General features: G+C 40.2%; 1 protein-coding gene across 2 annotated transcripts in view; it reads right to left on the reverse strand.

Moving 5' to 3' along the window:
• Ldlrad4 (low density lipoprotein receptor class A domain containing 4) overlaps window positions 1-15,887 on the reverse strand; it is a 378,108-nt gene that overhangs the window by 206,430 nt on the left and 155,791 nt on the right. For both annotated transcript variants that reach the window (XM_013027131.1, XM_013027130.1), the window contains exon 3: window positions 11,390-11,530. In XM_013027131.1, the coding sequence (XP_012882585.1) occupies window positions 11,390-11,530 (141 nt within the window). The remainder of the gene's footprint in view (window positions 1-11,389; window positions 11,531-15,887) is intronic.

Here is a 15,887-nt window from a genome sequence, read left to right on the forward strand (position 1 = left end):
TGGCATTGATTTCTATCTGATTACAGGAGAGCTTGCCCTGACTTTCCCCAGTTACTTAAGCTGGCGTCTCACTGGTGTCCTTAGAGACCAGGGCTTCGTCAGGCAGAGAGCGTCTAGACAGTATTCATGACCCATCTGTCTGGCACGGCCAGCAATGGCAAACTCCATTAGAACTGAAACCATTTTCCCTTCTCCTCCTCCCATGCCTCTTTCCCTTTGCGAAGCAGGAATCTGACACTGAAAATTACTATCATTGTTGCAATTCTCAAAATAGCACCACCAGACTTTCATTAACATCCACGCTAGACTACTAAATATTTAAAGAAGTGGATAAATTTCATCTGAAGTGGGACAGCCCTGCACACATGAAAGCAGTAACAGAATCAAAATGTAAATCTAAGAGGTTGTTTTTATCTGAGTAAATTTAGTGTCACAGCAGGAGGAAATGATGTCTAACGTTTATTAAAACTTTCCCTCCCATTTGTTCTCTGCCTTTGTTTATTTGAAAAGGCAGAATTACTGTTCAAGACCCTACAAGCTTTTAATTGATTGGAAAACTGTCTCAGAGAAACAAAGGCAGCAAACAAAAAAAGCAGGGTAGGGGAAGTAGGCTGCCAGTCACCCCCCCACCCCCACCCCCACTCCAAGCACCCAGGTGGAGGCTTGTTGCCAGTGACAACCTAAGGCAACCTGACCCAGCACAGCTCCCAAGCCAGCCCAGACAGACGCACAGCCTCCTCCTCTCTCTCCTCACATGGCTTTAAATATCATCTTGGCTTATTTTCACACAAGTCAATAATTGTTTTGCCATGGTTTAGACTTTTTCTTAAGTTGAAAGAGAAGGCAAAAATCTCTGTCAAAAAATACTGCTCTGAGGAAGAACATGACTCATTGCGTGGGATCTCTGCCTGCCAAAACTAAGGCAAGCCACAATTAAGTATTAAGCATACAGAAGCTTCACATCCTAATGGAACTATGATCAGGGACAACAAAACGTACTGGGAGACCCTCATCCATGGCCTCTGCCATTGGGAGCAGGAGACAGGTAGGTACCAACCCTACAGTGGCACAGCTCCAAGAGTCTGGATGGGATACAGAGTGCATTACACTTGCCAGAGAATATTACAGGTCCGGAGCTGAGAGCTCTTGCTTGCCTGAGGTGAGTGTTTGGTGCTCATGGCAGGTAAAGGAGGAGAACAATAGCTCACTATGCCAGAGCTACACACTATCTTATCATAACAGGGCATTTCCTGATGAGACAGACAAAACAGAGGGGAGCTGACATCCTCCAGGTCACATAAATAGAACACCAATGCACAGAATCCCAGAATAGACAACTGACCAGTTGGGAGAAGAAACTCCAAGGAATTCAGCAAAATCACTGACCACTGATACACTAGCACTCTAGGTCAATTTTGTCAATTTTATTTGAAAAGTCCACATGAAACCAAGATTATCACCATCTATATATTAATTAAAATAAACAATTTCTCTTGGAGCACTCCTTTCTTGACCACTCAAAACAGTAGATCGCTTGATCTCTACTTCCCCCAAACCTTACAAAGAACAGATGAACAAATCCCTAGCTTACTAGAAAAATACTAGAAGTGGAGTAAAAAAGGGAAAAACAAAACCACAGTTGAGTTCAATATCCCAGCAGTAGCATATTCTGGCCATGTGATGGAATAAATTACCTAACCTCTCTGAACACTGTATTCTTACTGAAATCTTTCTAGAATCTTTCCAAATGAGGTGAAGCACATAAACAGCTGGTACTCAGCACATGACAGCTCCCTTCCCGCCTCAACCCTATTCCAGGAAGTTGCAAAATGTTCAGGTAAATAATATTTATCATTGACTACATTCCAGGCTCTCTTCTAATTGATTTTCCAGCACTATTTAATTAAATCCTTAGAACTACACTTTGAGAAAGATACCAATATTATAATCATCATTTTGTAAATCAGAAAATCAAGGTATAGGGCTGGAGGCATGACCTCTAGTAGAGTGCCTGCCTAAAAAGTTCCAGGTCCTAAGTTCAATGCAGTATACAGAAGAGAGAAAGGGGAAAGGGAAGGGAGGGAGGCAAGGGGAACAAAGGAAAAGGAAAGGGATGGAGGTTAAGATACAAAGAGCTAAGCAGCTTGTCAAAAGCCACACAAGTGATACTGCCACAACTGGAAGTCAGCATTTGATAGTGTACCTGGGTGTTTAAACTAAATCCTAGGGCCTCCTAATTGTTTATGCTGGTGTCTGTCTTACTGTTTCCATAGAAAAGTGTTCTTCTAGTAGCTCTGTGAAACCCAGGATATGAGGGATACTCCAGTTGAACTAATCAAGCAACCAAGACTACACACCATACACCTGTAAGATACCCCACAAGCATTCCTGCACACCCATCTATTTATAAACACACCACAGCACACATGAACCACTTATGCATGTACAAGTTTTTACTATGTACTGTGACAGACACAGACCCATATGTGTGCATGCACATAGCACTTATACATACACAGCCATGCTTCTTTAGGCCCAGTGAGAAGCATTTCACATTTCTTGTGGGCCCAGAATATGGATATTCAGAAACACAATCTATCCTTCAAAAAGTTGCTAGACTGAGAAACATTAACCAGTTATAAAGCACAAAATCTACCAAGTTGTTGGTCTAATAATATTTACACCAGAGTAGATTTATTCTTTGGTTAGTTTGGGTGTCTATGGGTAAGTAGATATACATTTAATGATAATTTGGGGAGTAGAGGGATAGACCTTATGTCATCTCTTTCTTTTTCTATCACACAAGCTGCCAGAATAGTATAGAGATTTTCAATCTCCAGTCCTATTAGGCAGATACTAGGCCATACAAATAAAAATTCATTCATTCCCTAGTCAGAGTTTTCTAAAGTGATCATTCATCTACTTCCTCAGTAAATACTTCCTAAACCATATACCATACATTGTCCATGTTATGTGTAGACTAAGGCTCTGACAGAAACCTTATAGGCATAGGCTTCTGAAAGCCATGCCTACAGGATACTTGATAGAAGGCTACTTTTAAAGTGCCTACTTGGTATGAAGGCTACTTTTAAAGTGCCTACTATGCATAATCAATGCTCTGGCAGAAACATTAGGACTGACGAAATATAAGCAGAGTCCCCACCTGCAAAGAGCTTGGTATCCTGTGGAAATTACACTGACAGCCATTGAGAGAAGCACAAAGCACTACAGGATTTCAAGAAGGAAAAAGTATTTCCGGTTTGAGATATAGTTAGGAAGAGTGACCAACTTGGTAACTGGAAGATGATCAAAATACCAAGACAGAAAACATCAATAGAAAGCCTGGCCTCTCCCTCCACTGGAAGGAAGAATGTATAGTTCCAGCACCTGAAGTTCAGAGTTTGGAAGGCTTGTAAGAAGTCTTCTGGGAAGCTGGATGGATCAGTCTGAGCTGGAGTTAAGGAGATGGGAGGCGAAAATGAGACTAGGGACCAAAACTGGCCCTTGGAAGTCAAGGAGCTACCACAGAGAAGGAAAACCATGGCTATCTAAGAAACCAGTGATCCCAGGGAATGAATGAATTTTTATTTGTATGGCCTAGTATCTGCCTAATAGGACTGCTCCAGTGATCCCACAGGAGCAGACCACCTCACAAAGGGACTGACTAACTTTGTATGCTCTAGAGAGAAGTCTAAAGAAGAAATGGGAAGATATGTTCACAGATCTGGCAGTGAACAGGTATCCCTGGAAGAAGCTCAGAGAGCCCTGAAGTCAAAGAAGGAAGTTCAGGAAGCATGTGGGTCTAGGACAGGACCAGAAAACAGGCTAGAGAGTCAAGGTGACCAGGTCAGATGGACACAGTGGAAAAAGAATATGCAGAGGGTCTGACTGGGAAGCTGATTCTCAGGGGTACTGAGGTCAGGACCTGAATGGAGACCAGGCTCAGCCCAACCACAATGTGAGGCCTGGAGCAGCCAGAAGAGTGGAGGAGAGGAGTACATGGCTGGTCTGTAGGTGGGCTCAGCAGAGGGAAGTGGGCTCAGCATGAATAAGGTGGTAAGAGAGTACTTCAGGAAGGTGTCAGTAAGCAGTCAAGAACAAAGGGCAGGAATAAGCTGAGAAGGAATAGAGGAAAAGAAATCAAGATACCATGCGCAGCTGTGAGATAGTAACCACATGACTTCCAGGTGCTGTAAGAAAGGCACATTGAGTTTAAGAAAGGCACATTGAGTTTAGCCTACCCCCAAACCAAGGGATGAGAACAGAGTTGATGATTTGTAATGACAAATTAAAAATCCCACTGATTATGTCTAAAGGATCAATAGGAAACTACTGATTCTTAAATCCTATATAATATATACTGCACAGTGATCAAACTATTGATGGGATGCTTCTCTTTATACAAGTATTTCCACTAATTAACTGGGGGGGGGGGAAGTGCACTATGAGAAACTCATAATGACTGATAACATCATAGAAAGACAACCAGACACAATGTGCCTGCTGATGAACAACATTCATACCTTAATCTTTCCAATTCTCTAGACTTACCTACCGAGAGACAGGATGAGCATACTCACCAATGTCATGGGAAAGCAGTCAGGAAAATCCTGAGTGCCCATGTATGTCTGCAGAACAAACACAATACTCACCAAAACTTACAGATGGAGGAAAGGAGGGGAAAACAGAGAAGGCAGAAGGAGAGAGGAAAGGAAGGAAATGCTAGGTATAAGAGGAAACTTATAAAACATTAAGGAAGAGCTAGGCGCCAGTGGCTCATGCCTATAATTCTAGCTACTCAGCTGCAATCTGAGGATTGTGGTTCAAAGCCACCCAGGAAGGAAAAGCTATGAAACTCTTATCTCCAATAAACCACTAGAAAATCGGAAGTGGTGCTGGGGCTCAAGTGGTAGAGTGCTAGCCTTGAGCTGAAGAGCTGAGGGACAGCGCTCAGGCCCAGAGTTCAAGCCCCATGACCACCACCACCAACAACAACAAAAATTAAGGAACATATTAACCCATGACAATGCTTGGAACTTCTCTGGATCCTTATTAAAACAACTTGTAAACAGAATAAATCAAAATACACATTTATAGGACAACTGGAGAATATGCATTATAACAAGATATTTCGAGACATTAGAGAACTGTTATTGTTCATGCTTACTGAAATAATTAGAGAAAAATGCAGGTCCTGTAGTTGTGAGCTCCAGATGTGAATAGGTTTTCTATATGATTATGAATCTGGTACCAAAGCTCATAAACAAAATACATAGAAGGTGGGAAATTACCATCTTTAGGTACAGTAGAGATTAGTAACTGATGTTTAGAACAGGTGACAAATAAGGTGCCAGCTCCTTTTGGGGGGTGTAAAGGTAATAAGAGCTGGTTTGGCAGGAAAGGCCATTGGCTCAGATTTAATATGTTGAATTTTATCTTATTTGATTAATATCCTAAATGGCCTTGATGGGAGGAATTTCTCTCTGAAAAAGTCCTAAAGTTAAAATCTTGACTTAATTGAGTACCCTTCACTGACTTCAGTTCATTTGATTTTTGAAACTAAGTTTTATAAGGACACCTACAGGGAAAGAAGCAACTTCTACCTCCAGTAAGGATGGGAACTATCCCACTTTCCTTGAATCAGATTCTCTGAGTTAATTGGAAATTTTGTTGAAGCTGAAAGTAAAAGTTTTTCCAGTTGACATCTGGCTTCCTTTCAGGTCTGAGCTTCCTCCGCAGGTCCAGTGGCATGAATTCTTCAGCAGAGATTGCTTAAGAAACATCTGTTCTTGCAAGACTTTCAAAGTACATAGCTCTTTTCAAACTGCATAGACTATTGTTTCTGGAAAGTCAAATAAACTCTGATCTCCCGACCAACATGTGTACTGGGGCTTTGAAAATGTAGTTCAGTAGGAAAGTCCTGCTAAGCAGAAATGGTGAGGCAGGGAGCTCACTGAGGAGAGCTGGGAACAGTGATGTCAGTATTAGGCTCCCAGAACACAACAGACCTATACAGTAGGTGTAGCATTACATGCTAACTCCTCTCTGGGCCCAACCCATTTTTGAACTCTATCTCAAGCTGTCCCAGTCCCGGCAGCCTCAGCTGTCAAATTAAGAGTTGTTACCCAGGCCAGGCACCAGTAGCTCATGCCTCTACTCCTAGCTACACAGGAGGCTGAAATCTGAAGATCATGATTTGAAGCCAGCTCAGGCAGGAAAGTCTATGAGATTCTTATCTCCAATTAACCACCAAAAAAAAACAGAAGTGGTACTGTGGCTCAAACTGGTGCTAGCCTTCAGCACAAAAGCTCAGGGACAGAGTTCAGGCCCTGAGTTCAGCCCCACAACCAAAAAAAAAATCATTGCTCAAATTCCAGAACAGCATTACATTTACTGCTCCTTCATGTTCATCCTGTTCCAGGATCTGACACTTAGTCTCCTCTACCCATCCAGTATGCCTCCTCCCTGAAGCTACTAGGACTACTGGTCCAGTAAGCATGATTTTCTCCATACTTCTGAACCACAAACTGCTGGGAGCCAGCCAGCCCTCAACCTTGTATACATGTTTAGTTACTTTGTATGAGTGAGTCTGAGATCCCTGACATCACCTTGACAACAGGGCCTATACTTCCCTTCATCCACTCCCCAAACCTCCTACCCCCCATAATGCCTGGCACAATGACTAAACAAGGCACTTAACAAATGGTTTTATTTGTATACTTAGTACTCAGAAGTACAGTATTTTGATAAAGAACTGATATGAGAAAAGCTTGGAATTTATTCAGACAGCATATTGTCTCTTCAATGGAAAGATGGATACAGAAACTCTCCTGGGAGATAGTCAATGCTATCCCAGCATTCAACATCTGTGCAAAACCCCTTGGGGCTCATAGTAAAAAAAGTCAGCCTCAGTCAGTAGATCTCTGGCCATGGTGAGGAACAGGGTAGAGAAGCAGATCAAACCAGATGGGCCTAGATCTAGGTTCCAAAAATACTTTCTGAAGGTAAAAGCTACTTACAGTTACTATAGTGCTTCTGTGGTTATTAGTTCTGTTGACTATGAATAACAGTGAGATTTCCTTCTAACCTTAATTTATATTAAAGCTCAGCAAACATCAAATGAGAGACAAATGAGAGACCAAGACATCTGATCCTTGGTACAAAGCCAATGACACAAAGAAGTGATTCTAGCTCACTTAGAAATCCAAAAGATTGGGCTGGGAAGGTGGCTCAGTGGTAGAGCACTTGCCTTGCATACCTGAGGCCCTGGGTTCGATTCCTCAGCACCACATAAGCAAAAAGAAAAAAAGCCGGAAGTGGCACTGTGACTCAAGCGGTAGAGCACTAGCCTTGAGCTGAAGAGCTGAAGGACAGTGCCCAGGCCCAGAGTTCAGGCCCCACGACCAGACCCCAAAAAAAAAAAAAATCCAAAAGATTCCACCTTGCTTCAACTTAAGGGCACTCAAATATCATAATATTGAATATTTTCTATAAAGAGAACAAAATAGGTTCAAACAAACCAACTCTGTTCTTAAACAGGAACAGAAAGGAAGCACTGTTTTCTGGATACAGAATTTTATAGACAAGAATTCCTATCATAGTTTAATTTCTTCAAGGTAGAGAGGAAGTGGAAGCTTATTAACAGAGTTATTAGTCAATGAAAGGGACATTGTTCTTCAGCTGTAAAAATGCACTGCAGGTGATCCAATAAAAACACATATCACCTATTAAAACTTCACTGACATTTGGAGAGCCTCTAAGCTTTGTTTTACAAAAGTAAAAATATTTCTTATTTACTCTATACACTTTCTGGGCATGACATACAGCAGAGGATATACATTTACTCTATGTAAGACCATCCTCCAGACATCACTGATTGTGAAGCTGTATACCCTAAAAGCAGGGAAAAGACCAGCCCCACAAGCTGTTCTCCAGGTGACAAATAGGCCTACCTCTTCTTGATGCTTTCAGAGAGCCTAGGGAGGGAGCCCCCTAGGAGCAGTCACCAGCCAGGTCACAAGCCACCTTCAGATGGCACACTTTCTATGGTAACTTCCTAAGAGAACAGAATTAGTAGAAAATATCCAGTACCTTTACAAATGCATTTACTTTTGGATGCTTTCAAACTTCTGTTACATATGAAGTGTAACCCTGACATCAAAAGCAGATGATAGAAAGTCAGAGTGACTCACAATCCCAAGAAATGGCCAAGCAATGGATGGACGAAGGGAGGAGAATGATTATGATATGATTTTATATGGGCTGTACTTTTAATATATTTTATTTAACTCATCCTAACAACCTTAGATAACAAAAATCATTCCCATTTTACAAATATCAGAGTATAAGCCTTATAGGGGTTCAGTCACTTTCTTGTGCTAAAACTTGAACACAATCTGGCTTGAAGCTACAGTCATGATCTTGCCCTTTTGGCATTCTGACTCCTGAATCTCCAACTTTCTTAAAAGAGAGTTCATTGTAAGTACTCTTTCATTTTAGCTCTAAAGACAGGTTCTAATTATATTTGCAAAGTAGAAGTCAATACTTTGCCAATAGGATCTTAAATTTCTCTGGGAAGGCAAATTTCCATCTATAGATTTACCTGCTTTGCCTAGCTTTAAACAGAATTAAAGCATTTGCAGTTTTAGTGAGTGGGAAAGCTATCTGGAGATATGCTTTTAAAACTAGCAAAGAATAATGATGAGAAAAAGAAGGGGGGAGGGGTGAAAGGAGAAGGGACTAGAAAGGAAAAGAAGCAGGAAGACCTTAATGGAAAAACCATAAAGTAAAGAAGAATTATCTTTAAGACAGTCAGTGAAAGATTGCAGCACAGAGAAGTTTGGCTGCTTACTTTCCACACAGAACTCTCTATTTCAGTTGAGGTACCACAGATGATCATAGTAGTCTCTTCATAGTTTATCATGTTTTTGTTTGCTGTTTCTCAAGTCTGGAGAACCAACACAACAAACACCCTTTATGTTGTTGCTCTCCTTACAAGACACCCTTGGCTGGGGTATAGCTGTCCCAGGTAGTATTCCCAGAAATGATTCTGGCGCTCAACGGTGCTGATGAGGGCACTGTAGCAAGGAGGGAAGTGTCAGGACCAGGACCCTTGCCTAGCCGTCTGGCTAGAAGAAGGCATATCCTAAGGATATCTTATGTTTTAGTGGTGGAGCTCATGAACTTTGTTCCATTCACAGGAAAGGCACATAAGAAGGATTCTTCTATGTCCTGGCCTGCTGGCATGCTACCTGTTAGTCCTCAGACATACTTCCCACCCTGCTCCCAGTTCCTCATTTCCATGACCTCTCACTCTCCTCTCATGGGTCCTCTCCACATGTTGGTTCCAGTACACTCAGTAGAACATTAGAGTGCAAGAGCGCTGAGATGGTCCAGACCTAGAGATGCAGAAGCCACTGGCCAGATTATACCTATGGGAGTCTAGCTGTATTACACAAAAGCTCCCACACAAACACAGTCTGAGAAAACATAAGCTAACGAATACCAGGAAAGCAATATCTTTGAGAAATGTCATCTCAGTAAATAGACATGGGTCTTGAAAAACACTCAATATAAGCAAATGCAAATGGACACAACAAAAATTCTTGAGGAAACAATATTCTTAGATTCTTGAATGTAGCAAGTATCTAAATAGCAGACTTAAAGTTCACTATCGTACAGTAATTTTTAATTGTGTTATATGTAGCTTTTCCCAATATTAAAACACAGTACTAATAAAGAAAATAGTTTTTGTTCTTAAATCTTTTCCCAGTTGCACATTTGTAATATTAGTAATTATGCAGTATAATTTCCATAGCAAAAATGTTTTAGTCGTTGCCCTGCATCTTGCATATACACTCCTCTAATTCGGGGAGGGGAAGGGAAAAAACAAAATCGTTAAATAAGGATACAAGCTGATCCATTGTAACAATGAGATGTACAAAACACTACGTTGAAAATGAACTTTACAACTTCAGTGGGGGGGGCTAGTTGTAGAGATGGGAGGGAAGGGATAGTAGGGGAAAACAAAGGAGGAGGCAACAATACTCAATAGGACATGTACTCATTACCTTGCTCATGTAACTGTAACCCCTCTGTACAGCATTTTTACAATAAAAAATACGTACACAATAATTTGCCAAATTACATTTTCGTTTATGACAAGTAATTTCTTTGTAGAAATCGAGATTAACCAGTTGTTCACATAATGGTCAAAGTCTGAAGTTTGCCTTCTGTGTTTATGAAAATAAAATATCCAAATACAAAAAAATGTTTTAATCTATATAAAGTATAATGTCTGAAAATAATCTCATTAAAAGCAAGGAGAGAAGTTAATGGTATCATGAAATAATTTTAGTAAGAAGACCCCATGAAGAAATTGGTCAGTTTTCTATCACTGTAACAAGACTAAGGTCGAGATAAGTTAACCTGAAGAGAAGAAAGGTTTACTATGCTGCCATTTCAGAGGCTTCAGTCCTTGGTCAATCGGCCCTACAGCAAGACAGCAAGTCACAGTGGGGCACGTGTGGCGGGACAAAGCTGCTCATCTCCTGACAGCCAGGGATCCAAGGGAAACAGAGAAAAAGTGAAGGTCCCAATATCCCTTTTCCAATGGCATGCCATCATATGACCAGAAGACCCTCAACTGCACCTTACCTCTGAAAGGTTCCACCACCTCCCATTAGCACTTTGGGGACCAAACACTTGGGCCTTGAGGATACTTCTCTAAGCCACAGCAAAAGTCAGTATGAAAAACATTCTCCCTGTAGGTGTGCTGCTGCAAAAAGGTTCTCACCTTCAACCCACTGCACCTGGCCCAAGGAAGGATAGAAAATAAGCTACTTGTCCTAAGTTGCATCCTTTTTCCTCCTTTGTCATAAAACTATGAGTTCAAAACCCAGTGGATTTCAACTTGCTTTTACTTCTTCAAATGCATGCCTTGGGAATTAATACATATAAATATCTCATACAAGTTGTTTTGCAACCATAGAGAAGCACATGATTAGAACCTTTAGAAGTCTCATAATTTTTTTCTATTTTCCTGATTAATTATGGACTCTTTGCATATCTATCATTTCCTATTTAAAATTGCTTCTGAAGTGATACACTGTAAAATAATTCTGTAACACTAGGTGACTTCTTGGAATTAACCAGTACTTCTCAGATAGGCATCAAACAAAACAAAGCCACTGGCCATTTAAAATAAGCTATCATTTCCTACTATTACACATCTGCTTTTTATTCTAAAAAGAACACATTTCTTTTGTGAAATACAAGACCCTTTAACCAGAAAACAACATCCCTTCCATATTCCAACAACCCCACCACCACCTATCCATCTTAAAAACATCACCTGACATAATGTCACCAAAATGAGTTGAGGACTTACAGTTGAAGATGCCTGGAGGTGGATGCTCAGTCACTAGGAGACAGTTTTCTTCATCACTGTTGTCCCCGCAGTCATTCTGTTGGTTACAGACCAGTGAACCAAGATACAAGCATTTACCGCTGGTGCAGGTGAATTTGCACTCTGAAAAAGTACAATACAAAGCATGGAGCAGTCAATGCCAGCTTGGTGCTCTTGAGTTGTTACTGTTTTCTGCTTCTTCCACACATTTGTAGACCATGGGAACTGAGATTATCTGGAGGTTCCAAGAAACTAAACTAAGGGAAGGGCTATCTGAAAAGGTCCTTTCTTCTTTGAAATATATAAGATGCTCATGCAATTTGCAGGGGTACTCTGAAAACTGAGAAATGCAGTTCCTTTCTAGGGTCTGCACTGCAAGCCATAGATGCGGTATTCTATCATTCTGCTTGAAAACTACCTTGGCAGTTTTCCACACCTCCCAGGATAGAGAAGCAATGACAGAGGCACCTAGCAATTCCAGCTTGATAAGGAAGGCTCAGAAATTTTACTTCCAACCTGTTCTAAAATTCTGGGAAAATTCCTTAAACCTTTCTGATATTCATTCCTCTCATGTCTAAGAAAAAACAGTTTTAATCACAGCATGGGTAACATTGATTTTTAATGTAAAACATGAGAAAATAATGTGTTCTACCTAAGAAGCATTTATGTCAATGGTGAGAAATAAAAATAGTATACAGCCCACATCCAAATCCCAGCAGGCAGCATTGAACACAGGATCCCTGAAAACTGTACAAATCACTATTTGAAAATGGCATTCACTCAGGACTTTAAAGTAAATTTTCAATTTTCAGATATTGCTAACAGTTTAAGCAATTCTGCAACATTTATCACTGATCATGTGTATCTTATATTGAGTATCATCTTGCATCCTGTGATTTTTCTCCATAGAAGCTGGGAGAATTCACACAAGACATCCCACTTGTTAGATGGCCAGTAAAGAGCCATAGGAAGAGTCCTAGACCCCCTTGTTGTTGGCACTGTCTATCATAGCCTCTTCAGTTCTCTGGCCTTGATTTCATCAGTAACACAGATTACTATTCTCATTCTATTCAAGCTTGGCCCACCCTGCCATATAGCCTATTTCCAAATTTGGTTTTGTGTACATGTGAGACTCATTTGCATTGAACATGCCTACATGCATCAAAGGTCTCTAAATCGTTTCTTATTTCAACATTATTCTGTAAAGGTTTGTGCTACTAATTTCCTTAGAAAACTTCTTAATGAAAATAATAATGTCAACTCATTAAATCCTAAATTCACAAAAATTTAAATTTTCTCAATAGTTGGTTGTTAGCCCAAATCAAACTACAGATCTTTCATTATATAACCACTGGAATTAAAACTGACTGGACAGAAAATATCTGAATTTACTAGAAACTAGATGTGAATAGAAAATATCAGAAAATTGCTGTCCTGCTATTAAGCACTCAAGAATAGTACAAAAATCTGGAGTGTAATTGCAGGCCACACACAGTAAAACATCTGTCCAAGTTAACCAGACTGGTGTTGATCGAGGCAGGCTTTCAACTTGATCCTACCTTATCCTTGAAAACTTTCTCTATCTACCATATTGTACAATTCAATAGCCTCACCCATAAATATTCTTTTATGGGTTGCTGTGATATTCCAAACGAATTAAATATGCTAAGAGAAAAGCTCTCATCTCAGCCGCACATGGGAATCACGTAAGCATCTTTCAACACTATCGAATGAGGCCTGGGTCCCAGCCAAGTCCACTGCTCTTCTTGGCTCTAAACACAGCCTGGATGACACAAGTTACCAGCGTGATTCTGATGGACACTCCAAAACTGAGAAGTAGATAATTCACTGATAGGAAACCCTTCTTTGGCTAATAATATTTTATAAGAATATTTACTTGGTACTTTGTATTTGGTAATATATAAGAAGGAAAACTGAAAACTAACTTCCAATTTAGCAAGTGTTTAGGTAAATCATGGGTTGAGAATGCAGCCACTAAATCTTTGTTCTTTCAATGTGATATTTGGGAAACTTTGGAACCAATGAAGTTTTGGCTCCTACACTACATTTTGACACACCAGTACCAGAAGATATCCTCAACAGAGTAAAAGTCAAACAAAACAAAGAAAAAAGAAAATATTTTGCCCAATTTTTGTGGAACTTGAGTATTTTTTGCCAACCCAGAAGTTGAAAGAAATTAAGGATTAAACATTAAACACATTTTAGTGACAACATCATGGTGATTTCAGATGAACAATATCAGAGTGGAAAATAGCATAAGCAACTTAGGAAATACTCATCATCCCTGGCCATAAAGTAAATGCAAATCAAAACAACTCCTAGATTCCATCTCACTACAGTTATATTGGCCAACATTGTAAATCTGAACAACAAATGTTGGCGAGGATATAGGGGAAAAGGAACCCTATTGTACTGCTAATGGGAATGTAAATGTACAATCATTCTGGACAGCAGTCTGGAGTTTCCTCAAAAAAACTAAACGCAGACCTTCCCTACAACCCAGCCATACTATTCCTCAGCATCTACCTAGAACATCACAAGCTAGGATACCATAAAGACACTCACACATCCATGTTTATCAATGCCCTATTCACAATAAGCAAGTTAAGGAAACAGCCCAGATGCCCTACAATAGGTTAATGGATCCAAAAAATGTGGTACCTATACACATTGGAATTTTAAACAGCCATTATAAAGAATAATATTATGTCATTTGCAAGGCAATGAATAAATGTAGAACAAATCTTTCTTTTTTTTTTTTTTTGGTCTGGTTGTGGGGCCTGAACTCTGGGCCTGGGTGCTGTCCCTCAGCTCTTCAGCTCAAGGCTAGTACTCTACCACTTGAACCACAGCACCACTTCCAGCTTTTTTCTTTTTTCTTATGTGGTGCTGAGGAATCGAACCCAGGGCCTCATGCAAACAAGGCAAGCGCTCTACCACTGAGCCACCTTCTCAGCCCCACAACTCATGTTAAATGAGGTAAGCCACCCTCAGAGAGAGAAGTGGCACATGTTTTCCTTGATATGCAGAAAATAGATCTAAAATACAATAGGTCATGATAAATTATACAAGTATTCGCATACAATGAGACCAAAAGAGGATATCCTTAGGAGAGAAAGATGAAGGTACAATACCAATGTGCTTTTGGTCATATAAAATAATATTTATTGAAATGAACTCCAGGAAATGGAAACAAGAAGTTTTTCTTCATTGTTGCTTTTGTTTCTTTTCTGTCTTGTTTGTTTATCTGTCTTTAGGAGGGCAAGTGGGGACACAGAAATGGAGGGATAAGAGGTGAACAAATGCAGTCTTGTTAGTCACTAGATACTATGTTGAAAATGAGCTATACAATTTGTGGGTGTGACAGGAGGGCAAAAACTGTGAAGAGTGTGAAAGGAGTGACATTATACAAAAAGAAATGTACTCTTCGATTATAGTGTCATATGGTTATTGTGATCCTCTGCTAGGACTATCCTAGACATACTGTAACCATTGAGCATATGTTTCTTTGAGTCTGGCTTACTTCACTTAATACAATTTTTTCCAAGTCTTTCCATTTCCTAACAAATGAGGTGATGTCATCCTTTCTGATGGAAGCATAGAATTCCATCGTATATATACCATATTTTCTTGATCCATTCATCTACTGAGGGGCATCTGGGTTGGTTCCATATCTTATCCTAATTAAAATTAACTCCAAGATATGGAAACAAGAGGATTTTCTTTGTTGTTGTTTTTAATGTACTATGTGAAGTTATTTCTCTTTTGTTTTTTTTCCCCCACTTGGGTTTATCTCCTGTTGTCACCATATTTGATCTTGGTACCCTATATCTTCTATATATGTTTATCTGATTTGGGAAAAGGTAGGGGAACAACAAAATAGTGAGACAAAGGGCAAAAGGTGAATCAATGCAACAGCGATACTCACAAGACAGTATGTTAGAAATGAATTTTCCATCCCCCAACAACAAATCCTCAAAAAAACAACTGCCCAATAAATAAGTGAGCTAAAGACTTAAAGAGAAACTTCTCTGAAGAAGAAAGAAGGATGGTCAATAGACACATGAAGAAATGCTCAATATCCCTAGCCATAGAAGAAATGCAGGGCTGGGAAGGTGGCTCAGTGGTAGAGCGCTTGCCTTGCCTGCCTGAGGCCCTGAGTTCCATTCTCAGCACCACATAAGCAAAAAGAAAAAAGCCGGAAGTGGCACTGTGGCCCAAGTGGTAGAGCGCTAGCCTTGAGCTGAAGAGCTGAGGGACAGTGCCCAGGCCCAGAGTTCGGGCCCCATGACCGGACCCAAAAAAAAAATAAGAAATGCAAATCAAAACAACGTTGAAATACCACCTCACACCAGTTAGAATGGCAAAAATCAAGAACTCTAATAACAACAGATGCTGGAGGGGATGTGGACAGAAGGGAACCTTACTTCATTGTTGGTGGGAGTGTAAGCTTGTTCAA

Source organism: Dipodomys ordii, unplaced genomic scaffold, assembly GCF_000151885.1.
Source record: "Dipodomys ordii isolate 6190 unplaced genomic scaffold, Dord_2.0 Scaffold100, whole genome shotgun sequence".
In the NCBI taxonomy this organism is placed as follows: Eukaryota; Metazoa; Chordata; class Mammalia; order Rodentia; family Heteromyidae; genus Dipodomys; species Dipodomys ordii.